Here is a 26,365-nt window from a genome sequence, read left to right on the forward strand (position 1 = left end):
GGATACCTAAAAACACATACACAATATATAATTTGAATCTTTATGTACTCTGAGCAAAGAGCAGGATGCCTGGACACGTTCCATAGATCGTCAGTTTTTGAACTGTAAGGTCACTAGGCAGACAAGCTGTGTCCAAGCTGACCTTTGACCCTGACACTGGTACAGCCCATCCATAATCCAGCCCATGCTCGGAGGCCGGTTTGATGAACTCCAGGCTGCCTCGAATGCGGAGATGGTGGTTCCCCGTGCAGGCTGAGCGTACCGGTACTCGCATCTCAGGCCCGGCTCTCTCTCCCTCTCTCCATCAGCACTGCAGCTTGTCTGGTCAAGACCCCGTTCCCCTCGCTCCCACAGAGGAGCACTCCTGTCACTCACACCTTGTCTGGAGTTGGGAGACTCCCGTGATTTCCCCCCCACCCCCAATCTCTGTCTTGACATTCGAGGAGCCCTCTCTGCACTGTGAACTCCCTGTCTTATTGCCAGGACATCACAAGACATTGTGTAGGTCTGACGGCTGTCGTGTTTTGTTGGCGTGTTGATCTAAACGATCACTAGGTCCACCAGTGGAATGGATTCAAAAGGGAGAAAATGAATTCAGCATATCGCTTAAACGGATCTGACCGAGAAAGCGAGGCCTAGGCAAGTGTCCCACTCTGTTTCAGGCCTAAATCACACCTACTAAACTAGGGTTAGAGTCCTGAGTAAAGTAATTTTTTCTTTAAGGTTAGGATAATTGCCATATCTCTGTGCAATTTAGATTTGAATGTTGAAGAAAAATCTCGCTTTCTTGCTGTGTGTTCTGTGAACTCTTAAGAAATATACCTTTCACCGAATTATAATAGCTGTACATATAGTTTATTGCAACAGTCTAGCAATACATGGGAGATTGATACATTATATTACAAAAATACTCTTAACGAGATGACTTTTTATGTACAGAAAAAGAAAAAACGTAATATTCATATGTAACCAACAATTAATTTATACAGTACGTACAGTACACTCTTGTCTGTGACAGACATACAGTTTAGGTTACAAGGTAAAAGAGAAAAAAGCTAGGGCAGTTTCCACTGAAATGTATACAGTGGACAACAATGAACTACAACAGTCAGGAAACTTTTACTGTGGGGTTCCTGTAACATAAAGGAATATTTCACTTTTTGTGAGGCACCAACAATGAATACTGGATTCTAAATTCACAGATCACTGGCATAGATGTTCCTGATCTACTACAATATAACTTGGTTGTCGCAACCGGGCGAACAAATGCTACTTTTGGATTAATGCTTAGAAGACATCGCCAGACACTTCATCTTTCCATGTCGTCTTTTATTGAGTCTAATGAGGAACACTGTAAGACATCTATGCTTTTCAAATGCACGCTATTTTCAGTCCACAACACAATCTGTACCTGAATAATGAAATCTATGCAGTATATTTAGGGCAGACGGTAATCTCTCAAGATTTCATGTGACAGCCTTTATTACATGGCATTTATAAAGCCTTTCTGAATGGTGTTTATTAGTTACTCCATTGCTCCCTCTTTAATGGGTGAAATGTTGAGATGTCTCCACACTGCTCTCGTGGAGGGAAGAGCATTGTAATTGGATGGCCACTTCCCTCCTGTTGTCTCCTTTATGAGAGCAGGATATACTGCTTGTCGCCAAGCCACCAAGTCATGACGGATCACGCTCAACACAGACAGTCTCCAACAGCCCCCCCCACCCTCTTTCCTCTACATTGACTGGGAAAGGGTTGTTGGATAATAGCAGTGATGGAGAACCTGGATGAGGAAATGACTCAAGAACCGTTACGGCACAGATGATGTCTGCGAAGAACATTTTTTTCCAATGACAAATACAGAAAAAAATGGAAAGCAGCGGACCGCTCTTTCATTCAATAATGAGAGGCAGATGCTACAATACGAAGCAGTTGGAACCACAAGCAGCTTACAATCATCTTATTTTCTCTGGTGTTTTTCACTTCTTTCAGTGGAAAAACACAGATATATTTCTATCCCTACCCCCACCACCATCTCTCTCTCTCTTTCTCTGTCCCTCCCCTCTCCCTCCCCCGTCCCTTCCTCCCACAGCTCTTTCTCTGCCTCTGCCACACATCAGGGAGGTAAAGGTTAATGTATGGATAACAGTCATCTTTGGTTTCCAGACACCTTTGTGAGAGCATGGTCTCATCCACTATCATTGTGATCTGTAAATGAGTTTGGAGAAAATAAAAATAAAAACATGTCTCGGGAGAAATACTTTGCTCATACCAAATAAATAGTTTAAACATCCACTTAAACAGGAAAACTATTTGGTTTTAAACAAAATCAGACTAACTTCCTACAAATGATTTACATTGTATCACTGGATATAGCTTCCTGTGTCAGATTTGCTCCCAACAAATATTTTAAGCATTATAATACAGGTCAGGACTACTAGGTAACATTGTTGGCAACTAACAAGCTTTATATAAAAAATTAACACAAAGTTCAAACAAAACAAATCAGAAAAAAAAAAACAATGTTACTCACAGAGCAAGTTAAAAAGTCACGGAAGACTTTGACTTAGACTTTTGCTTTGTGCTGGGAGTCCATGAGTGAACTGAGAGATTCTCAAGAACATGGATGGCCTTTATAATTTAATAAGCACCTTCGTTTATTCATTGATTTAGAACGATGAACAAATACCTTATGCATCTCTATGTGGAACCCCAGAGTAAAAAAATAAATCAAAATAAAAAATCTCAGTGGAGCTCTTGATGTTGCGGTCTGATGTCAGCGTCCCTCGGCACTGGTGCAGGATCTCCCAGTACTGCAGCAGCTGGGAAAGAGTTCTCCTCTCTGAGTGCTCTCTACTACTGGGAATTCTGTCCGCATGGTTTAAGCCCATTATAACTTGAAGAGTGAGAGGGGGGGAAGCCCAGCTCTCCATTTAGGTAATTGCACTTCCACTGGTAACCATCTAAATACTTAAGAACTTTTTAAAAACAAGATAAAAAATACACAGAGAAACAGAAATGTAAGAATTGCACTTGTGTTTGAAAAGACCAGAACGAAAAACAAAAAACAAACAGACAGAACACTGGAGGGGAGAGAGTTCCTTTTTTGTTGTTGTTTGTATACATATATATTTTAGTTTGTATTGTTTTTAGTGAAATGTGTTGGGATTGGGTCTGATCATCATTACAACTTTCTTCAGTGAGTAGGCACCCCCTCTGAACTCGGCCCAGTAAACTCCATCTTGGTAGCGGCTGCGGTAGTGCCCTCCGCGGTACCATACTCCGTTCAGGTTGGAGTGGGCACAGGCGTTGTACCACCACCCTCCCTTCTGGTAATGTGCACAGTTGCCTGAAGTGAGAACACAGATGGTTACAAAAACACACACACTCACACACCAGTGAAACCCTTATTCAGTCTCTGCCAACTCCCTGAAGTTACCGGTTTTTAGGAGACAGTAGTGACTAACCCTACAATTCCTGAGGTTCAACAGGACATTACTGACACTATGGCAAATACTCTGAAATTGTGTTTATTGTTATATTTTGGGATTTGATCATCTAAAACTAGACCTTGCTGTCAATGTGACTGATGCATGTAAACATTGCACAAGTGAAAGAACGGGAAAGTTGCTGGAGCAATTGAAAGAAAGTTACTTCTGATCACCACGATATATTTCCCTTGAGGCAACTGCAGGTTTCATTTTTACAGTGTCACCTGTTACTGGAACCAGTATCTCTGGCTCTGTCAAGGAGCCTCCGGAGGCTTGTGGCAGCCGTACCTGTGTAGACGTCATGATCCCGGTCCAGCGTGGTGAACTGCTTCCCGTTGTGCCAGGTGAGGGAGTCCCCGGCATTGCCGTGGTAGCGGCCCACTCTCAGCTTGTAGTACTCGGCCTCGGACTCCAGGCGGAAGCTGGCGTACTCGGCGAACACCTTTCTCCCGGACCAGTCCTCCAGGGTCACGAGCAGCTTATAGTTGGCCTGGTTGGTCAGCCAGTAGATGTTCTCTAGACCCAGCCAGTACTCCCCATCAATGTTGCCAAAGCCTTGCTGTGAGTGAAGGATTTAGGGAGGAAGCCATCTTAAGTGAAGTTAGATTATTTTTATTTATTAATTTAACAAAATGGTAATGCCGGAGTCCTCGGGGGGGTAGGGGGGTGGTTATTTAAGAACTCATTATTCACTCCACAGGACCCATTTGACCCGTTTCTACAGACGTGAAGTTGGTGATGATTTTAAGAGCCCCGTAAAACCTGGTGGTCTGAGTTTTTCAGGGACGGCAGCTGCATTAACCCATCTCAGTGCTGGTGAAGTCCTTTGGCCAATTGGTAATGGATGTATTGCCAGGAATTACATGGCATTATATTGGCAGTACAGTTGCTAGTTACTGGCTAGTTCTTGTGACATCAGCATGTTAGGTGTTACTAAATGTGGATAAAGACAAGGTCTGGTTGTTTTGGATTTTTTTTCCCACACACTCCTAAGAATGATTGCTTCCTTATAAAATGAGGTGTAGCTGATGCATCTGGTACAGGATTTTACTTGATGTTGGAATTTAAATATAGATATATAATATCATATTTTTGTGTTAAACCACAAGCCTTCACTGCCATTGACGTTCAGAGCACAATAAATATATTCATGCCTACAATATAATTGCAGGATGTATGTATATATGTATGTTATTTCTGATCTTGCTCCCTCATTCACATTATGGCTTTCATTGGGCTGCATATGTTTTGAATCAGTGGGAGCTCCTCTCGGCCTATTGTATGCTTATAATTTGTGACTCCCTTGTGTTTTAAGGTGTATTGTCATGGGCTTGGAAAACTCTCATCCTAAACTTGGCTGGGATTGAGACAAGGCTTTTAACAAATAGCCTCTGCTGCTGCAGGGCATAAATCTTACATTTACAAAGTCTTATGACTTCTGCTACAACCATATGTCATTCAGGCTCTCACTCATGGTTTAAGAAAACACAGGCTCGTCTTGATAAGAGACTTACGGAAATCCAGTTTCCCCATATGTGTTTAGTGCTTGTCTTAGGCTATTTATATTCTGATCCTATGATAGTGATGGTTACCAGATTATTTTAGGATTCTGTTATGGTTTACATCCAAAATACAATTATCATGCAGGCGAGAACACAATAATTTCCCAGTTTCTGAGTTTACAATCTAAAGTGGTTCTCCTCATGCAACATTTTTTGACTATGGATGTTTCTCAGAGATTTTTCCCCCTTTGTTTGTTTCGTATTCTGTGCCCGAGATATTTCTGCATTTACTTGAGTGTCTGTAGCATTCCAACATGGCGGCTCTTCTCAACATGTGGCATGTGTTACTTCTGTGAAGCGCCGCACTGACATGCCTAGCAAAGCCTCATCTTACAGAGGCTTGATGGGGGTATTAACGATCGGCCTAACTCAAGACCCTGTGACTGACAGGTGCAAAACCCCTGCCTCTGGGCTACAGTAAGTAAAGTCTCAACTGACGAGCAAGGTCAGAGCCTCCTTTAATAAAAGCCAAAGGGCCAGTGCTAACAGCATAATGGTTTCCACTTGCTTCCCAGAGAAAGAAATCGGCAGTCGAATCCACAGGACGAGATGTGTGCAACAAATTTTTATTAATTACCAACCTTCTCTGCTTCAGGTTGTGTATAACAACACACCTCGCATAAAACAAATAGCGAAGATTGACATCAGTCACAACATAGAGCTGTGTGGATTTCAAATGGAAAGGATTTGTGGCCCAGAAACTGTGGAGTGGGTGTCCCAGAAACCCTGCCACATGTTCCTGAGGGGTGCCTACCTTGTATGTCTCCCAGTTCCGGAAGAAGTTGACGGAGCCATCCTGACGTCTCTGGATAACCGTCCAGCCGCCGGGGTCGTGTCTTTGGTCGCACCAGACCTGCATCAGCCTGTTGGCATTCTCTGGCTTCACCAGGTACATCCCGCTGGTGTCGTGGCCATCTTCCAGTGCCTGCAGACAGTCCTTCCAGGGCCCTGAGAGAAGAAGCATTGGAGTTAACCCTTTGAAGTGCTGCAAAGCTGTTCATGTAACCATGTCGTCTTCACTGCGTAACCGGGATCAGAAATTAGCTTCACTTTAAAGATGCTGCTTTTTTGCATTTGTATTTATTTATGTATCAAGACTATTGCAAGCTCCTCCTGGAGTTCCTTCAAGGGTTAAAAATATTATCTAAGAAAATAACTTAGTTCTCTCAATCCACTAGGGTTCTTTTAGGCTCATGAAACACAAAGTAGGGTTTACTGAAAGGCACAGGGAGAAGTGTGAACATTTTTCTGCTACTTTTAATTGACAAAATGGCCTCCACAGTTGCACGCCGCTCTCAAGGCGTCACAAGCCTTTTAGTCTCGGGAAGAGGAAAACTCTTAGTGGGATCTGACAGCTGTACTTCAGAGCAGCTTTCTTTTCTTAATAAATAATGCGCGGAGCCCTCCCTGCGGAGGTTTCTGGTGAAATTCACACATGTCCTCGCGGAGGAAATGTTTAAATAATTATTGATGAATCTGCTAGGCTACACTGCCTCGCCTGCCATGCTGGGAATATCAAAATACAGAGAAAAAAGGCAAGGGAAGAGAGAAGGAAAGGGGGCTATCCAATTTAGTCAAGGGGCCAGAATTAAGATCTCCTGCCAACGGGGCTTGCTGCTTCTGCTGGAAAACTCCTAAAAGCACGGCCAGAATTGCCTTTGGCTGCTGCTCCGGACAGGGAAATTGCAGCCAGCCGCGCAGCCAAGAATAACAGTGGCATGGGGAGGGGGGGAGCCCGGACTGTTGAATAAGGCAACAGCAGAAAATAGATTAGCAGGTACTTGCAAAGTTTTAAAGCGCTGTGAGAACAATTGGGGGGGGGGGGGGGGCGATTGAAGCCTTTGTTTATGGCAGAAGTTTGCAAGTAGTGCCTTTTGTTTCTTCCACAGATGTACTGTGTAAACAAAAGTACAGTAGCTAAAGCCTCTTTAGCACTGTTGTTTGTCACCGTTTCCTCCTGAAGTGTGCGTATTGTTCTTAACCTCTGCACTGCAGCTGTGCACGGCCACCATTAGTGTCTCCATCTCTCCCCAGTCTACAATTTATTAGTCCAGTCTTACTGTAACAGAATCCAATGAGATCCTTGCTGCCTAGAGCCAGACAGAGTAGTGGCTCTGTCTCCTCATTTGAATTCGTGAAGAAACGAGGACTACCAGTCTGATGTGTGTGCTTGTGCACGTATGTGAAGCAATCCACTGGACAGACACGCAGATTTTTTCAAGGCTTTCTCGTCTGGAATATGATTACTGGAATTGCTTACTTTTCAGCGTAATTTCCTTGAAAGTCTCTTTGAAACTGCTGGTACTTTTCCTGCTAGACCTGTGTTACTTTAACCTGTGTTGTTTTTGTTATGACTGAATGTCTGGAGAGGACAGGTTTCACTGCAAATGACTGACAGACTAATTAATTATCGTATTAATACAAGCCAGTAATGATTTTAAATCATTGAGATTTCCAAATGGATGCATGTATTAAACAAAACTGTAAAGTATACCAGCTTGATTGTTTTTGTTAAGTTTACATACTAGATTGTTCTCTTACTAGTTTTTTTTTTATATTCTGTCATTCTGTCAAACATTAGGTATTCTGTCATTAAATTGATTACCGCTCCGTCACGAGTTTGCCATTTTAAAGGAGGGATTATTAGCTCACTGTCAAAGTGCATTTCAGGACAGAAAGTTGAGAATTGTGGTTCAGTACAGTGCAATAAGATACAATTAGTGAAATTCAGTATATACATGTACAGTCAAACATTATCCGTTGCTGAAATAATAAAAAGTCAATGCTACTGGAAAAACATACAGCAGCTTGCGTAAAAATGGTATTTTTTCAAAATAACTCTGGTAAAAACTGACGGAATCAGCAAATGTTATTTTTGTTAGTTTTTTCTACTTTTATGCAGGGGCATTATGTACATTTTTGTTTCCATTTATTTTCTTAACAGTTGTTTTTGGCTGGGTCTCTGTCATCTCACATATCGACCATTAAAATGCTGTTTAAGCACTGCGGTCTACCTTGTCTGGAAATGCTTTTCTGTTTACGTGGGTGGTGAGGTTTGAAAAAAGACCTCTGACCAGAAAGCACGCACACTGTCGTAAATATCCAAACCAACACAGACCTACATCTGAACGCAGCCTTCTTCATCCTTAATTACAGAAAGTAACAGTTTGTTCATGATGTTGGCCCCTTGAGAAATCTGTATAGGATGGAGAAATACAGCTAGCAATTTTTTATGGTGTCCTCTGTTATTAAATGCATGTGGAAAATGGTGTATATAAATACTGACATTTAAAAAAATAAAGAACAGCAGCGTTCTTAAAAAACAAGTTGTCACTGAGCTCAGTTGAAGCAGTCCAGAACTTCCTATTGAACAAGGTTGCATTAATGATGATTTGCAACCTTAATGACAGAGCTACAGTAGATTGTGCATAGAAGACAGTCGATGAGCCTTTAAAGTCTGCCCTTTAAAAATGCCTCAATCCATCATGTAGTAGGACATGAGATTGCCAACCCAAGGGTTAATACAAGACCATAGCCACTGTACCATCCACATCTGTATGGCCAGGAGCTATAAAAGCTCTAGCCTTCCTATAGAGGTAGACATCTGTGGATATACCGCAGATTTTATTTTACCAGTGCTGCTGGCTGGCAACCTTTTTAAAGCAACGACAACAAAAAGAGAGAGAATGGATTTGGCTTTGGATCACAGCTGATACTCTGTTCTTTCAGATAAACAGAATGAATAAAAGGCCCTTAGGTACAGCAACAGAAAACCTAAATATTGACTTTCCCGTTCATATCTATTAAGTTTATCGGATTGAAAATATCTCTGAATGCACTCTTAATACTTTCCCAGGCGTCGCTAGCTGATGGCAGAGAAGCACTTGATCTCTGTAAGGAAAGGGGCTGGCAGTGTAGGATTATCCTCTGTAAAAACTTTAGACCATTTATCTCGGGTATTTAGATGTATGTATTTATTTATTTATTCCAATATTTTCTTATTAATTGGCCATTTCTTTTTTTGTGAGTGCTGCTTGCCTGTGTGGAGGAGATTGCTCTCTGAGCCTCAGTGTAACCACAGGGTATCCTGTTTCTAAGGTGTCTGCGCTGCAAAAAGGCTTCCTGTCATCAATCAAGTGTCTAAACCTCAATGCCCTTCTAAAATAGTGAGCAGCTAGTAATAATAGGAAATATTTTTCCCCCTCTCCCTCTCTTCCCCCTTTCTCTCTCGCCATCCCTCTGGCTTTGAAATCCTTACTTTGGCTCTCTAAAAAATTTGAATGAGTATTACAGTAAAACAGATTATTTTGTCTTCAGTAGACACATGTTGAGACACTACTCACAAAGTTGTTTTCCTTGCTTGGGGGTATGATCTCTTCTCACCATTTGCATACAATGGTGTTTTTCCAAGTTAGTTGCCAAGATCTCTGTGCCCCTTCTGCCAAAATACAAATTCATCTAATTCGGTATTTTTCCCAGGAATACAGCATTGCTAATTTGCTATCTTCTCTATGGGCATATGTGTCACAGCTGATCGAGTGAATGGTGCTGGGAAGATTATCTTTCAGGAGTATATATTATTAAGATTCCTAAAGGCCACTGCAATGTATTTCAGATGGACTTATACAAATATATATACTTATTACATTAGATATTTCTCATTCTGCTTAATGTCCCTCCCCCCCTACCTTTCTCCACGACCAGTCAGAAGTGTGGGAATGAGAGGTCCCGGAGGTCTTGAAACTCATTCAGACGAGAGCGTTATAAAGATCTGACAGTGGGACAAATTGAGGAAGTGATTTGTTTTTGTCCCCTAACACCCCCTTCAGAAGTCCCCCAGTGTTTACCAGAAGGACGTGACATCTTGGAGCTGGGCAATCCGACTCTAGGGTTCTGGTTTACAAAGGCCGGAGAGGCTCGCTCTGTACTTGGCAACACTGAGCAGATCTGAACCTCTTCCAAGAGTCCTAAACTGTGGATGGTACTGAAAATACCAGAGTTAGCACTTTTTTTCTCCTTCCCCGTGTCACATGTTGAAGATTAGTGTCAGTGTGTGCTGGGGTAAGTAGTAAGTAAGTAGCTGAATCTTTTATTGTTTGACCTTCCATGCAGGCTGTTGGCGGATAACGACTTGGCAGACAAGAAGATGCAGGGTGAACTACACTTATAGGCAAACCACTCCAGTATAGATCTTCCCAGTTATTTTGTTCCCAAGACTGATTTTTATAGTTGGTTGTGTAAAATGGAGTCTCAAAACCCCCAGTTCACAACCTGCCTTCAGCTGTTGAAAGACGAACGAGCCATGGGAAGTGTTTCCAAAAAGTGTAGAAGATAGTGTTTACGGAGACCACTGTAAATGGTTGTGCAAGCTATTAACTTTGCTTAAATCTAATACAAGGACAGGCCCAAGTATTCTATTCTGTAATTCATATTAGTATATTTCAACATACAGACTGCTTCCTCCCTTCCTCGCCTGCGGTTTATTTCACCTCACTGTATTGCACACGGGCTCTATATTGTTCACAGGGTGTTATACCTCACACTAATTCAGACTGCACTGCGCCCTCTGGTCTCAAGCAGGAGCCGATGTCAGAAATAGCTGCGCTGACAAGCACCACCTGCTCTCCTGGTTCGCGTGGGCTGGGACTCAGAGGAGAAGGAGGCAGAGATTGAGGAGAGGGGGGCGCAGACAGAGCCACTGAGGCAGACTGGGGAGCACCCAGACTGACAAACGGGACATGCCAGGACAGAGGAGAAGAGTGATCGAGACAAATTGGAAAGGGATAGAGATGGGCTTTGGTTTGGCTGGGTAGACCAAGAAGGCCAGTGGAGTGTGAAGCGGGGGGGAGCTTGTCACCTCCCCCTGACCCTTCTCTGGGCTCGAGGAGGCAGCTTTCTTGTTGACGTTAGACAGGGTTTTCGCTGGGCTGATAAAGTGCTGCCTGTGTCGCAACATTAACCAGCCGACTGAAACCTGGTGCTGTTAGAACAAATGACATCACTTTCACCCTCTCTCTCTCATCAGCCAGGATTCCTCCTCCACGCTGTTTGAGTTATCATAATCACTATCAGTATCACTCCACGCAAGCTTGCTGCATCCCTCAGTTGACCAAGGATTATATTACTGTAACACTCAGGCATTGTTAACTACCAAGCATCGTATGAAGACAAATGTTTGAAACTTAAATGTGTTTTACCTATAGTGGGTTTTATTTTATTTTATTTTTTTCTTTGTGGAAAAGTGTTTTTTCCCCCTCTCACTTTCTTCCAGTTGGGGAAATTTCAGTTTAACTCAAAAGTTTGTACCTGGGAACTTAAGAGCTTCTGAGTGTTGCTGTGATTTTATAATTTCGTGGCAGTCATTGTTTGGGTTTATTTATGATTCCCACACACGGCTTTGCCAAGCCATGTGCCTGCAAGTGTCCACTCTGACCCCTTTGCTTTGGGATCACGTCAGCTGCCTCTGGGGGATAAGACCACCAGCAGACACTTTGACAAAATCCTCAGGGGCAGGCCACCAGATGAAAGTAGCTTTTAAACCCTGAGCGGGAATGGAGAGTCACAGAATCCAGAACATTCTGCGCATAGTGGCCACCCTGTCTCTCTCATTGGCTACAAGGTAGAAATTCTGTCTTTGATGTCACAAAGAGAGCTTGTGTTCCATTTGACTGTCAGTCAAGACTTGATAAAGGCAGTGTATGGACTGTGCCTGTTTCTCTCCATGGGAAAGGCCGTCAATTCACAGTGTGAAGGAAAACTCCCCTACCAGCCTTGACCTGATGAAGTGTCCCCTTTATTCTAGCTCTATATAAACATTGCACTTTGCGCTGACACTTTCATAACTGACATTGAAAATATGCTCACAGAATACTGGAGTGTTTCATTCATCAGATTCAGTGAGCATGGCCAAAAGCCTAGAGCAAGATGTTTGTTTGATTGATTCCCTTATTCACATTTCAATTTTTTTTTCTTGTTTTTTATTCAATGCGAAGCTAGTGAAGTATAACTGTTTCTTCAAATGCTTCCCAGAGGTTCAGGCTGCTGTAAGAATCAATCTTAAGATCAATTAAAACGTATTGTCTTTAAGCTGGGCCTTTAACTGTAAGGCCAGGTGGGAATCCTTCCTCAGCTGTTGTTTTGTTTCAGACTGATTCCCAATTGTTTATCAGGAACTTTCCCCTCCTGTCAACACACATTAAGGGCTGCTCATTAGGGCCTACGCTGTCTTGTGAACTGAGAATCTCTTCAGATGTTTAACAAGCCTGCTTCTCGAAATCCATGTGTGGCTCCCCTTTGATTGATGTTCCTTTCTGGGAATGTCTCTCCACACCAAAGCAAATCTGAGTGGCTGCAGTGAAAATCCATGTCTTTCCACTTCAGTGTGCCATGAATCACAGCGGTTATGTGTGTCTGAGTTACAAAATGCTCTAGAAACCCAACAAACATGCCAAAAAAGACAACCTCCTTTTCTTAATGTGTGCAGGCCAGCCCACCTTTAAAGACAACTGGGCGAAACAGACATGAAGTCTTTAGCCTGACCTGAGACTCTTAATTTGTCCAGCTGAACAGAATTAAATGAAAGAAAAAGCTCATTCAGCTCTGGTCTTCCCTCTCTTCACTGACTAACTGTGTACACAGCAGTAAAAAAAATACTTCCCATCTGGAAGAATTGCTCAGTTCAGCATCAAGCTACCAGACGCTGAAGACAGTGTGCAATGCATTCATTAAACCCCAATCAGCAAGCTGCATTTTTCCTGTGCCCCCTGGATATCCTCTCCTGCTCAGAGCTACTGGAACTCCCCACTCTTCTCCTAATACACCCTGACACTGAGGACTTGGAGGCCTTCGTGCAGGTCACAGCAATCCGATTTGCGGATCCTAATTTATATGCCGGTTTTGTCTCTGGAATGCATTTGGAATAGGAGATCAGACTCTATGCTTGCAGGAGATAACGCATTACGATTACATTTTTTTAGTCTTTTTATTTATTTGTTGTGCCTGGTCTTTAAAAGGAGTGCATTAACATCCTTACATCAGGTCTGGGGATGTATAGCTGCGTGGGGCGTCTGCACAAAAACGATGTTGAAATAAGCGAAGCTGCAACTAGAACCCCACGAGGCCCTGTGTTTATCTTGATCCCTGCCAGTGCCATGTGCAACATGACAGTCATTGACAAGGGAACCTCTTTTCTTCTGCCCTTGGATGTGTTCAGCGGAGGTCGAGAATTTGGCGATTCATTATAAAGGAACTCCTGTCTTTTAGTTTTTTTTTTTATTGCTGCTGCTGCTGCTTCTCCTCGAAAGGATTTTTCCTTTGCATTATTACATTGAAAGTAATTGTTAAAAACGGGATGTGTTTCAATATTTGCTATGTAGATTAACTCCCGGGCTTAATAAATATTGTTACACTCTTCAATAATATGAACAGTATTTGAACAGGCCATCTGCCAAGTGCTTTTCAGAGCCTCCTTCGCCGTCCGGTTTGGATTTATTAGGAGAAAAGAACGATTACCTTGCAAACTTTTAAGTGTGAGCTGTGTAAATATAGCACATAGGATGTACAGCTATTGTTACTGCAAGAGGTTGTGATTGACAGAGCAGCCTTAGGTGTTTATTTCACCAGAGATAGAGGAAAGAGACACATTTTATCAGTAGACATTCACAGAGACACTCTACTATTGACTCTGAAAGCAAAAAGCATAGGTTAGTCCCCAAAAGCTGAAAAGTGAAGAATTTTAAAAACAAACGTGGATGGTAATAGCCAGAGTTTAGTGCATGGTATTTAAAAGGTTGTAACTCACTGTGCTTAGTATTTAAAAGTTTTGTTGAAAGGGGCAGGGGATGGGGCGGGGCAAAGATGCCACAATGTTCCTAATAGCCACCTCACACATCTTCCTTTGCAAACCTCAGCAATTAAGTTAAGCCTTTCTGCTCAATCAATAACCCTGGACAACATAACAATTCAATTCAGGCTTGACTGTGGTTTAAATTTGATTTTAATTATATACCCCATTTAAAAAAAAATCCTTTGAGGCTTGTCAGATGGTCTCTGTCCTCTCTCCTAGGGAGATGAGATCCATTCTTTATTCCTACACTCTCATAGACATGTCTGGAGCCTTATAATTGCTACACTGTACCACTTAAATTCATACTGGCACAAAGTAAACCACAGTCTTAATGAAACTCACATTATATAAGCCATTGCAGTAAAATTCCTTACATAAAGTGCAGTGTGCATCAAAGACTATGTTGAGAGTAAAGAAGATTAATGAATAAATAATTTGCGCAGGAGACCTCACAGCCGTTCACATTTGCATCTCTGCACTGAAAGGAAACACTCTTTGTCCACTGTTGGTCAAACACAATCCTATTTGATTATTTTTAACCGATGAGAACGTGGGTGGGGGTCCAAACACCAAAAATATACATCTACAGAGTTTACTTTGTTACCTCCTACAGCAAATGCAGCAAACAAAGCAGGTAGCCTGTATAAGAAATGAATTATGCGTCTTTCATCACTTACCAGAGGGCTTGTTGGTTGTGGATGGGCTGTGGGTGCCACTGGGCATGGTGGGTAGAGGAGGTGGTAAGACCTTCAGGTTCTGGTCGCCCTGGATCTCGTTGGTGATCTGATTTGTGAGACGGGTGTAGGTGGGTGGCTGGTAGTTCTTGTTGGGCTGGGAGGGGGGAGGTTGGGGGATGGGTTTGATGGTGATGGGCATCCTTTGGCAGTGCTCTTCCAGCTGTGCGATGAGCACAGACTGGTTGTTGGCTAGCGAGGCCAGGTGCTGGTACTTGTGCTCGAGGTCCTTGTAGCGGTTAGTGAGCTGCAGCATCTCGGAGGTCTGGTTAAGGATCTTGTTCTCGAGCTGCGAGAGCTCCAGCGCGTTGTCCCTCTTGCGGATGATCTCATGCAGCAGCTGCATGTAGAGCTGCGTGACACGCGAGTTCATGTTGCGGCTCTCCTTGCGGAGGAGCTTCACCTCGTTGACGATGCCCCCGTCCACCTCCACCAGCTGCTGTAGCGTCTCAATCTGCCGTTTCTGCTTCAGCAGCTCGTTGTTCAGCAGTTCCAGCTCCTGCTTGTTCACCCGGTTCTCCAGCACCGCATCTGGCTCCTTGGAGTTGACGCAGATGGCACCAGTCACCTTCTGCTGTGGCACAATGAAGGTGTATGAGCACTTGTCTGGGCCGTCTGCATCGGCGGGTGGGGCTCGCTTGTACCGCTTCGTGTAAATGAATTCCCCCTGCTCCAGACCCTCGTCACTGCTCTCGAACTCCTGCGTCCTGCCCGCCTTGGCCCCCAGGTCCGACCAGAGCAGGATGAGGGCGACCACCACTGGGATCTTCATGGTGTGTGAGTGGGTGGCTTGCTGACTGTGTCTGTATCTGTGCCCCGTATGTGGGTTCTGGAGAAAGGTGAGATGAGGTGTCCCTAAGTGCTCTAAACCTGCAAAGGAAAAAGAATCAGGATGTTTTTATCGGTTCGACAAGTGTGATCTCACAATCGCACACACTTTGAAAGAGTAGCAGAGCAATTCGGCACAGTTAAAACCAATTAAAACATTTCACGATGTGTACATTGGTCTGATGGAATTTTCATCTTCTCCGCATAGTGTTCAGCGGCTATGGCTGTTGTTCACTGTGAATGTTGTAAATGTGATCATCTATAATAAAGCGCATTCCAACCATGAGACAGAAGGTTAAATATTTAAACGTGCCCCACTCCATTAACGGTAGCTGAATTAAAACATTAAGCTTCCAAAATCTCAAAACAACACCTGCAGGACTCTTGACAGAAGTAGAATTAGAAGTAGAACTCAGACTAGAAAAACTATTTGTCCGTCAGATAGTGCCTGCTTAGTCTTCCAGGCATTGCTGCTACGAAGGTACATTTTTTAATAAATAGCACAGTTTATATAAAGGATTTGGCCAAATGTGCCTTAAAAGTCCAAATCGTGATAGTCTCCACGGTCTGTTTAATGTAAGAGAGTAAACACTCTGAAGATTTTCCATCTGGTGAAATACATGGAAAAAGTCCCCTGGCATTTCACTTGAGATATTTGAGAGATTGTCTGAATAGATCTCAAGCCTGGTTAGTATAACAAGGTTTGTATACACTTTGCATTGAAATGTACCTCAACGTTTGTCTGAAGGTGAAGATGGGACTTAGGACTAGTTTGGTTATTGATAATGATTTACATGCCGATTGGAGTAGTACCCATGTGTATAGATAAGCCTGTTTCTTTAACGTGCCGCCTGGAATTTAGAATTTATTTTCTACTGTTCCATTACCCTCAATCTTATGACGGTTAGTGCTTTGTGGAGAGATTGTTGAGCAGCTCTTGAAGGCTTCGTAGCACTTGTGTTGAATGTATTATAACAGTTGTACAATGCTTTGTTTTGCCTATGATGTGTGCTACAAAGTTACAGTTACAACACGTCATGTGTAGATCAAGGGAGGCCTTTGACTGATACCTCCCCTCTCTCTCTCTCTCTCTCTCCTGCTACGGGGGGAAAGGAGGTCATAGCCCCAGCACTGGGTAACAGGCTGCAAAACAAGACTCCATGCCGCCTAGCTTGGGCCAGAGCGGCGTCTGCCTGCTGGAAACAGGCTGGGGCTGCGAGGCTGCTGCCCCTCCTCAAGCTGCCGTCCCGCTGGTCCCTCTCCTCCCTGCTCTTTGTAAGGCCTGTTCCCGGGGCTCTTGACTCAGAGCCAGGAGATCCAGGCGTGCCCAACCCTGAGCCACTCACATCTTGTTTCAATGCAGCCAGGTCCCACCGGAGAGCCCTGTGCTGTTGCTGTGTGAAGCCACGCGTGTCCATTTCCATTACTGCGACACAGCCTCTCCGTGAGTGTGGCGTCCATAATCATCACGCTGCAGATCTCGCTTTTGTTTGTTGTTATTTTTTTAATACTTGTTGTTTTGAGCAGCGCAGGACAGAGGGAAACCTACAGTGATGTCGCGGTTTAAGCTACTCCTGATGCGCAGTGTTGAGGATGTCGCCTCATTTGAGCTACCCTGGTAAAACGTTAATGGTCAAAGCATCCTAGTGCCCCTTTATTACTGTCTTGCCAACCCTTTTGTGCAGATTAGCTGACATTGATGGCAACAGTGCTTTTTATAGTCATGGAAATCTTTATGCCTTTATAGTAATATTGTAGTTATTGCCCATTGCCATGATGTCACCCAGGAAATGATAAATGTGCTACACTGCAGATTGCCACGTGTGGAATCTCTTCTATTTTGGCAACAGTGTACATGAATCTATATATTTTTAATGTTATTTTTCCTAGAGATCTGGACTAGGGGCTTTGCAACGCCACCAGAGATAAAGTGCATATGATTGCATTATGGTGCGTGAGTCAACTGAATGTTTCTCATTTGCAGTCCCTGTGGTTGTTTTTCCTTGAGTCATTTGTATTCCATTGTTCTTTAGATTTTTGTTGTTGTTGTCGTTGTTGTTGTTTTATTTTAATCAGCGATACTATAATTGCTAATAACAAAAGCAGACTGCTCTGAACTTGTCGCTGGGTGTAATTAAATGTGAGCTGTTGATCTGTTGAGTCGGGCTTATTGATCGCTCTTGTCCGTCTGATACCAATCCTTGAGAAAGCTATCACTTTGCAAACTCGTAAAGTTCACAGCACATTCTTGTTTACAGTCCAGTTTGCATTTGCTACACTGGTTTTAATGAACTCAAGCTTTAGTTTGCTTTAGATGAATGTAAGATTGCTCGCTTGTTTTTTTGTTTTTCTTCATTATTATTTTTTCTAAGACTCGGTCCTCCATCACCTGCAACATTTTCTTGGGAGAAAGCCATTTTCCTGACTTGTTTCAGCAGTCATATCGTATATGCTTAATACAATACGCACTGATGTCACTGAATGGAAAGTCTGAAATGTCTTCAAGCTGGTGCTGTCTGAATGTCTCTGTGATTTATTGATCATTTTATTATTAATGTGAAACACATCAAAAGATTTACGAGAGAAGGAAAAAAAATTGCTTCGTTCTGGGAGGGGAAAAAAAAAATGTTCAACTTGGTTAAGTTTCTTTTTCTTTCTCAAAAGACGCAGTTGTGAAAATGTTTTGATAAGCGGGATCTTTTTAAAAATGAGTCATGGAAAATAATACCGACCTGGAATGGCATGTGAATGAATGTGATGAAAATAACAAGGGATCCTCCACCAGGTGAAGGCATCATGTGGAATCCTTTTTCTGTCCTTTTTATCTATGGTTTGAAAAGCAGTCTATTCCTATCTTTCTATATTTATCAAAGTTCTTCACAGCGAGGTGATGGCACCATGTGTCCCTGTGTATCCCAGGATACCTTAGAGTTATTTCAGCCCTCCCCCTCCTCCACACCCCCTCACAGGACTGCAAAATGAAACCATTTTCATTAAGTGAGCAGACTTTCTGTTGAAGGTCACGAGATCATGCCGAAACATTATTATGGCACACAGGGCTCCGTTTCGTTCCACCTCGGCACCGCCTGCTCTCTGTGTGACCTGTAACGCACAGTGTGAGGTTATTGCCACCCAAAGCCATTGAGTTTGGATTGCGAGTGTCTGCTTTTTTCAATAAAACAAAGGCCAGAATTTAACGGTGTTTTATCCCAGATGTTTTTTTTTTTTGTTTTTTTTTTGTTTTTTGCAGTGCTGCTCTCCATTGGGTCTCCTAGTCTCTGTGCCTGCTCAATGACATACAAAATAATAATATATATGTGGTATTAGTTAATTGGATCTGAGAACCCTATTCAGATCGTTTTTGGTGGACTATTAGCAGGGCACACAACTACATGTTAGTGTACTGCATGAGCTAAAACACTGGATGCCACAGAGGGGGTAAGGAAGAAAGCCAGAGAACAAGATCTATGACACACAACCTCGCTGGTGTTCGCTAGGTTGGGTTCGGAGGCTGTTCAGTGCAGGCAGGAAGGGTGGGCTGTATAGGAAAGAGAAGAAATGTAGATGGACCCATCTACAGGGATTGTGTTTGCTCTGTAGACAAGCAGTACGATTGTAATGGGCTTTATCCAAGTACATTTCCTTGACTGGCTGGTCCCTACTAATACATTTTTATAAAAGATGTATTCCTTTATCCAGTAGAGATTAAAGCCCTGGATTTGATCAGAACATAAATGGCTGAGTACACTCTTAGGAGGGGTGCTAAGTGCAATTGTCAAGTCTTTGCTCATCAGGATTGGAGGTACTCTCCCGATACAGGCAGCATTGAAACACCAGTAATAACAAAATAATACTAAAGAGAACCAAAATAAAAAGCATTTGCCCATCACGTTCCCAGAGCCATCCGTAGAGGAGGTATTTTATTAAGAAAATAGTCGTGAGGATCAGTTTCATAGTACTCTTGGAAGTGAACAAGATGCTACTGAACTTTGATTCATAATAATAAAAAAGTAGCTTCTGTGTAATGATAACAGGAGACGGTCCCTCTGGGGTTTCCCTAATTCAAGCCTGCTGCATGTCACATCGCAGCGCAGCTGTGTTCAACACCTACACTGCTCTGAAGCCCCAGTTCAACAGAGCCCCGTTTATAAAACAAGAAAATCATGCGCTGTCCAGTCAGTGAGAGAGCCATACAGCAGCTGCCAGTGTACCATCGAGTACAAATCAGAGTGCCTGAGTTTGACTGTTGTTTGTCCTTAAAACAAACTCTGTGTATTGTTGCACAGCCATGAAAGCCAATCATAAAAGTGCTGGGCTACATCTTTAAAAGTAATACAGACTGCTTTTGCTTTGTCCTGGGCATTCTGTCAACCCCGTGTGAGGCAACATCTCTGATCTGTACTCCCTTTTCTGAAAGGCGCTCACTCCCCAGTTCTTGATGATTGCCTTCCTGTCGGGGATTTGTTTGTTGGGACATCTTTCTGTTCCTGGAAGGCAGTGAAGGGAAAGGGGGAGGTGGGAGGATTTAAGAAGTCTTCCTTCATTTTTTAGGGCTTAGGAAATTGCATTCTCCACTGAAGAGGGGGGGATCTAACTTCGCTAGTGAATACAGAACAAATTGTGGACAAAGCATGCCTAAACTCTTTATTTTTTTTGGATTTTTTTCAAGCAGACGTCAGCTGTGGCCATGGCAGCGGGCAGGGAGGGTACCAGAAATGGGTGTCAAACAAGGCTTTCTGTAGCAGCCATTCTGTCGTGCAAATACCTCCCTTTTCTGGGGGAGTAATACTTGTCCACAGAGCAGAGTGACAAGTGATGAGGTTATTAATTGTCCCCAGTGTCTTAATGCTGAACACAGAGCAGTGCCTCCAAAGTGCCTCGAAACCATAGCAGAAACTGGGAGGTGCAACACAAACTAAATACAATATTTGTAACACATGTGAAAACATCTTGGGTCAACAAACTGCTGGATTTTTTGTTGATACTTTGTTTCTTAAGCCATGTCTTTAACATTGGTTTATCTGCACGGGCAGATCTCCCGTGTCTCCTGAGCTGAGCTGACTTTGTGATGCTTTCTGTCTTCAGTTTCCCCGATAGAGCCTCTTACTTTTTGCAATATTCTCTAAAGACCAGGGATCACTGGTTGAGGAGTGCATGGATCTGCTTGTCTGTTATTAAAACCCTTAACTCTTCAGAGCACTGTTAGTTTATTCTTTCCTGTCGCCGCTAAAAACGTCTCCAAAAGGCTTTGTAATGATCATGGAGATTTTTAAGCCAATACCAACAGCTTGAAATAAAAAATAAAAATAAATGAATAAAATCACTGCTCTTTCAGCTGAGCCATAATTAAATGTTCTGGGGGCAGATTTTATGTGTGTTGCATTTTTTCCCCACCGCAGTAGAATCGGTTCACTTCGCCAGCGTTTAGGTCATCAGAACGCAAATATGTTTTCCTGTTACAGACAAATTATTTGCTCACGCATGTGCAGTATGTAAATGTATGCTAATCATCATCTGTTTTCAAATAAATACCATCCGGCACATATAGGCTTGTTGGGGGTCCCCGTTACATGATGATTTAATGTTTAACAGGCAAGTGAGCGGAACTGAAAAATTATCTCAATACAATCTACAGGGTAGGGCTGAGTCCTCCAGACGGGGGTATCCAACAGGGCCCAGGCCAAGAGAGCGGCTTTCTGAAGCCATTTGCACGGCAGATAACAAACTTCATATGTACAGGACTGTATATGAGTAAGTTTGTGTCCATCTTGTTTAGGGACGAGATTCTTATTCCTCTCGGCAGCATTGTCCATTTGTTAGTTCAGAATTATGATTCTGAATTCAAACACGTCTGGGAACTCCGTTGTGGTGTGCTGTTGATTTAAAAAGTTGTTCATAGATTTTGATCTTTTCATAATAATGTGTCCAGAGCTACTTGAACTCTTCTATTATTATTATTGAAAAGCTGTTTAGAACAAAGATTTAGATCAAGCTTTGACAGTTGATATCAGAGCAAAAGAAAGGCCCCAGGACACATATTGTATTAGCATATGGAGGACGCTCTTTTGAAGTCCGTAATAACAGGGGAAGTAAAGAATTATGAAATGAAATCTGTGGCAAGGGGATAATCAAAGCCGGGTTAATATGAAGTTACTATCTCCATCTTGAGATAATGTTAGCCTTTAACCCCACAAACCTGTGGTTTTCCTTTTCATGCAACAGAGCAAGACATTGTCTGAAAGCAGTTTTGCATTAAATTGCTGTAGCCCCTCGGAGCTGTAGACATTGAGTTTGGAGTCTCCCCGGCTCCCCACCACCACAGAGTTCCAAGGAAAGTGATTGAGTCTGTGGAAAATAAGTTGCGCATTCGCATATCCCACCGCACTGTCTCGGTGGATAAAGGAAGGCTGGAAAATCATACATCTGCTGCCGTCACCACTTCCACGCCATCGCCCCACCTGTGCTTCAGACTGTGGTGGCTCTCACTCACCCTCTAGCAAGACGCCGCCGCGCTGGGCTGCAGTTTGATGCAGTCACAGTGTTAATGGCATCTTGCGCTATTTAAAGCACGGTGGCTGCCTAGTGGTGAGTGGTTACTGCACATTTCTGTTTGGGAACCGCTGCACATATTACTGCAGTGGCAGTCTGAGTCCCAGAGTCCTTAGCATCAGTCTGCAGTGGCAATTGCTTAGACGAAGATTGAGAGCAATCACGCACAAAATGTCGGGGAAGGAGCAAAGTTTAAAATGTATAAAATCAATAAATAATAATAAGCATGTGAAATGATAGTAATAATAATAATTCTAGATTTGTGTAGAAATAAGCAAATGCTATTCACATATTTAAGTACCATTTTTCTCTCTGTTCACATATACAAATCTACTTTGTAACCACCTAGCTTTACAGTGTTAACCCGGCAGTCTGACCAGATTGAATTTGTTCTGGTTTGTGTGGCACCTTGTCACGGTGCCCTGCCTCCGTCCAGAGCTCAGTAATTAGAAGGAGAGTCCACTCCGGGAGGCAGCTGCTCAGCCTGACCAAGCCGCCCACACCCGCTCATCTCGTTTTGGTCGTGAGCTCAGCATTCCTCGCATTCCCGGACACCTCATTAAAGTGAGCCTCTACAGATGAACCAGCAAGCGCTGACAAAGAAACTCCCGGCTTTCCATCACCCTTCTGTGTGCCCAGAAAGGCACAGACCCCTGCTTTTCAGGCTGCGGATAGTTGACCTCATATAGGCTTTAATAACAGAATGTAATCGTAGGCACTGGGTGTGTCAGGGAGTGGTTATCAGCAGCACCTGGAGATGTCTTTTGGGTTTTTTTGTGCATATTACTGTACAGCACATCAACATGTACATATAGTACAGTTCCTAGAGTCGAATATACTCCCCTGTCACAAACTTTCTTAGTTATGTTTTAGCCAAGCATTATCTGATCTCTCTCTTTCTCTCTCCCTCTCCAATTAATAAAAAAAAAAAGTCTTTCCCTGCTCTTATAATCGTGGGTTCAACTACACATTTTACAAACACTTGTTCTTATGAAGGTGGTATAATAATATGAATATTATAGGAAGAAGAAGCAGAAGACGACACACAGGCAGCTTTCCACACAAACATTATGCACTATCCATATTTTTGGCACCTCCATTGTTCTGCTCATTTTTACAGCACAGAAAGTCGACTTCGCCGTGCACTGAGCATATGGTTCTCTTTGCTGTACCTGTCTGATAGGATATCATTGCTAAACACTTCCTTTACTTCACTGCTATCACCCTGCGCTACCAAATGCCTCACAGATGACAGCATTTCATTACAGCTTCAACAGCTTCATTACAGTGTACTTGGCACTTCAACTGCACATTTCTTTTTTTTTTTTTTATCGCTTTGAAGGCAGTGATTCTCAACCACGACCCACTGTTTCTTTCTTAGCACTCTGCAGATCACAGTCAGGGTCACTCATAAAAATGTTGGCTGCAGCTGACTTCTAAAAAAAAAAAAAAAAAAAAAATGTAATTAAAAAGGAAAACGAAATGAAAACATTGTCTGGCAGGGAGCATTTGGGGAAACCTCTTTGGTTGACCGGGACGGATTGAGAACAGGGAAAACAGAACGACAGGACGCACGGATAAGGAATTCCGATCTGGCTCGGGACTCGTTTTTCAAAGGAGCTTTCCCAAACAAAGAAATTATGATGTAACATCCAGTTATTCTACACCCCCTCCCCAAACACATACACACACACACACTATTGCAAGGTCTCCAAGGGCAATTTTAAGCACTTTGTTATTGTTGTTCTTTTGAACTTTGTTTGTTTGTTTGTTCCACAAGGGCATTGTTGGAGCACGTGTCTTTTATTACAGACAGGCATTCACCTGGACAAACCAGGCTGCACAGCGGCACACACACACTCTGAGCCCTGTCCTGTCCAAACAGCGCTGGCAGTGTAAACAAAGCCGGGATTCAATCGCTACTTTCTTCTTACACTTGGGGTTTGCCTGTTTCCTGAGATATCACAGAGCGTTATCATACATAGCACACACACACACGCTCGCTCATATGCGTACATACACAGCCACTTACACATACACAACTACAGAGCCACTATATTTCTGTTGTACTTAAGACAAGGTACTTTCTTTGACCATTATCAGCACAATGTTTTCCTGTTGGTCTTGCTCTGTATCAAACTAGGCGATGTTATAATGCTGGAGATCAGTTTCATTCTGTAGAATATTGGATATATTTATTGAAACATAAAGTCAAATCTTATTCAGTTACTAGACTGTAATTATCTTCTTTTAACCTTTAATCAGTTTCATACATTTTTTCAATATGCATTTGGATAAATATTTAGTCTCGGGGCAATGACAGGTCTGCCTCGCTGCAGATTAGAACTGATGAGAAATTCAGGACAAGGAAGGTAATGGTTAACATTTGAAAAAATTAAATCGGGTGAGGGGGGGGAGTAGGCAGTGTAGCAAAGGGAGTGCACGTGTGAAGTTCTGCACTAAAGCCTTTTGAGCCCGAACCGCAGACAGCTCTTTATTGCCACCCTGTATTGCGTGCCAGCCCTTTGTTGTCCTGAAGTACCAGTTTGCCTTCAGGAGTGCATCAGAGGAGTGTACATTACTGGTGTTCAATCACATTGTATTTAACACAGACTGCAGAGAAGACTACCTTTCTCCTCTCCTTCCTCTCTTCCCTTTCTGCAGCGAATGCTACAGCTGAGCTAAATCATTTTGGTATAATCGCAATAGGAAATTGCTTGGGATAACAAACTTTTCCCCTGCAGCTTCCGATTGCATTCAGTGCATAGCTTGTAAATGAACTCTGAAAATCCCACGAGGCAATAATCAACAATTCAGTAACAGCGGTTTTGGAAGCATTTATGTTTTTTTTTTGTTTTGTTTTTTTGTTTTTTTACATATAATGTCAAATTATCAATTAAGTGTTACATGAGGATAGATGTTAATGGTAGCTGGATACATGTTAATGGTAACTAGTGCTCATATATTATAATAGTTTAGTTTACACACAGACTTGTATGTTTGTCACAGCTGATTCAAAGATATAGGGCTCTTAAATTAAAGAGTTGAAGCATTTGGCTACATTTGGCTTCTGCCGTGTCCTTACCAGATAATTGTGCCTTTGCCCGGATTCCCTCTAATTCCCTGGCTGTCCCGGCAGGGCTGATTGAAATATCTTCATCACACTTGTGGCAGATCCTGGAGCTCGCACTTTCCCCTTCTCTCTCTCTTTCAGCTTCCCTCTGTCCCCGGTGTTAGTCACTTGAGGTCAGTTGTCAGCCTTCAAACACTTGACACCCACATTGGCTTGAGAAGCAATGGCCAAAGCCAGAGGAAGAAGTCTTGCCCAGCAGCCGTGCCTGTATGTGTCCTTTTAGTCATGAAGTTAATTGCACACAAAGAAAAAAAAAAAAAAAATACATATATTTGTACTGGGGAAAAAAACAGCTCTATTTTCATATACTAGAGATGGTTAAAAGCTAAGTTTCCTTATTGTCATTGCATGACAAAAAGCTGCCTGACACCAGCAGTGACTTGCTCCACAGTGCACTGCAGAAGGAGTGATTATCGCTTTCTGAGTTGAAAGTCCATCACTTCTGCTCCACAGCTCAGAGAGCAAGTCTTTTTTGAACAGTCAAGTCCCCCCTCTGTTTTGTTTTTTTTCCTTTTTTTTTTTCCTCTCTCCAGTGCATTTACATGATGAAAAGACTTCCAGCACAAAGTTTGCAGCAAGTAGTCAAGTTGTGGCAGGGACCTCCCCCTTTTCCCCTCCCATTGGCACAAAGAGATCTACCGGCATGAGACACAAACTCAAGGGCCGGTCCCCCCACCCCCCGCCTCACTTTAACACACCCCACCCCCCACACCCCCCCCACCACTCCTCCTTCTACCACAACTATTTGTGGCCTGACCGGCCGGCTGCAACAGTTGCGCTGGGAGCAGTGATGTCACAGCAATCAGAGCCTAATCGGGCGTGCAGCACAGCCGTGTCTCAGGGGCTTGGCGGGGAGGGCCGGAGGAAAGCCTGCCTGCAGTCCTGAGAGCTGACAAGATGCAAATGAGTTGATGAAGATATGAGCCGTGGGCAGCAGCCTAGACAATTAGTTTTTCAGTAGCTGAGATGTTGGGGGGGTTACTTTGTTTTATTCTGTTTGCTTGTTTTTTTTTTTTTTTTTTTTTTTTTTAACTCTTTGTATACCTTGTCGTGCTGCTGTGTCTTTTTTGCATCAGTGATGAGGGGACTTGTGCTGAAGGATTCTGCAGAATTAGCCTCTCAGGTCTCAACTCCTAATTCCTTACCTGGCTGTTACACACGTGGTAGTTTTTGGGGGTGTCATTTACACCTCGTTTCTTTTATTGTTGAGTATTAGTGGATTC

At 43.0% G+C, this 26,365-nt stretch overlaps 2 protein-coding genes across 3 annotated transcripts in view; one reads left to right on the forward strand and one right to left on the reverse strand.

The window, feature by feature from the left end:
• ralgps1 (Ral GEF with PH domain and SH3 binding motif 1) overlaps positions 1-26,365 on the forward strand; it is a 199,765-nt gene that overhangs the window by 94,508 nt on the left and 78,892 nt on the right. The gene's annotated exons all lie outside the window — the stretch shown is intronic.
• Positions 834-25,770, reverse strand: angptl2b (angiopoietin-like 2b). Its single transcript, XM_066713154.1, has 5 exons — positions 25,095-25,770; positions 14,576-15,502; positions 5,808-6,001; positions 3,780-4,050; positions 834-3,349 (listed from the first exon to the last, which is right to left on the reverse strand). Exons 2-5 carry the CDS (start codon positions 15,402-15,404, stop codon positions 3,150-3,152), a joined length of 1,494 nt encoding a protein of 497 aa, XP_066569251.1. The 5' UTR covers positions 15,405-15,502; positions 25,095-25,770; the 3' UTR covers positions 834-3,149.

This window comes from Amia ocellicauda, chromosome 9 (assembly GCF_036373705.1).
Source record: "Amia ocellicauda isolate fAmiCal2 chromosome 9, fAmiCal2.hap1, whole genome shotgun sequence".
Classification (NCBI taxonomy): Eukaryota; Metazoa; Chordata; class Actinopteri; order Amiiformes; family Amiidae; genus Amia; species Amia ocellicauda.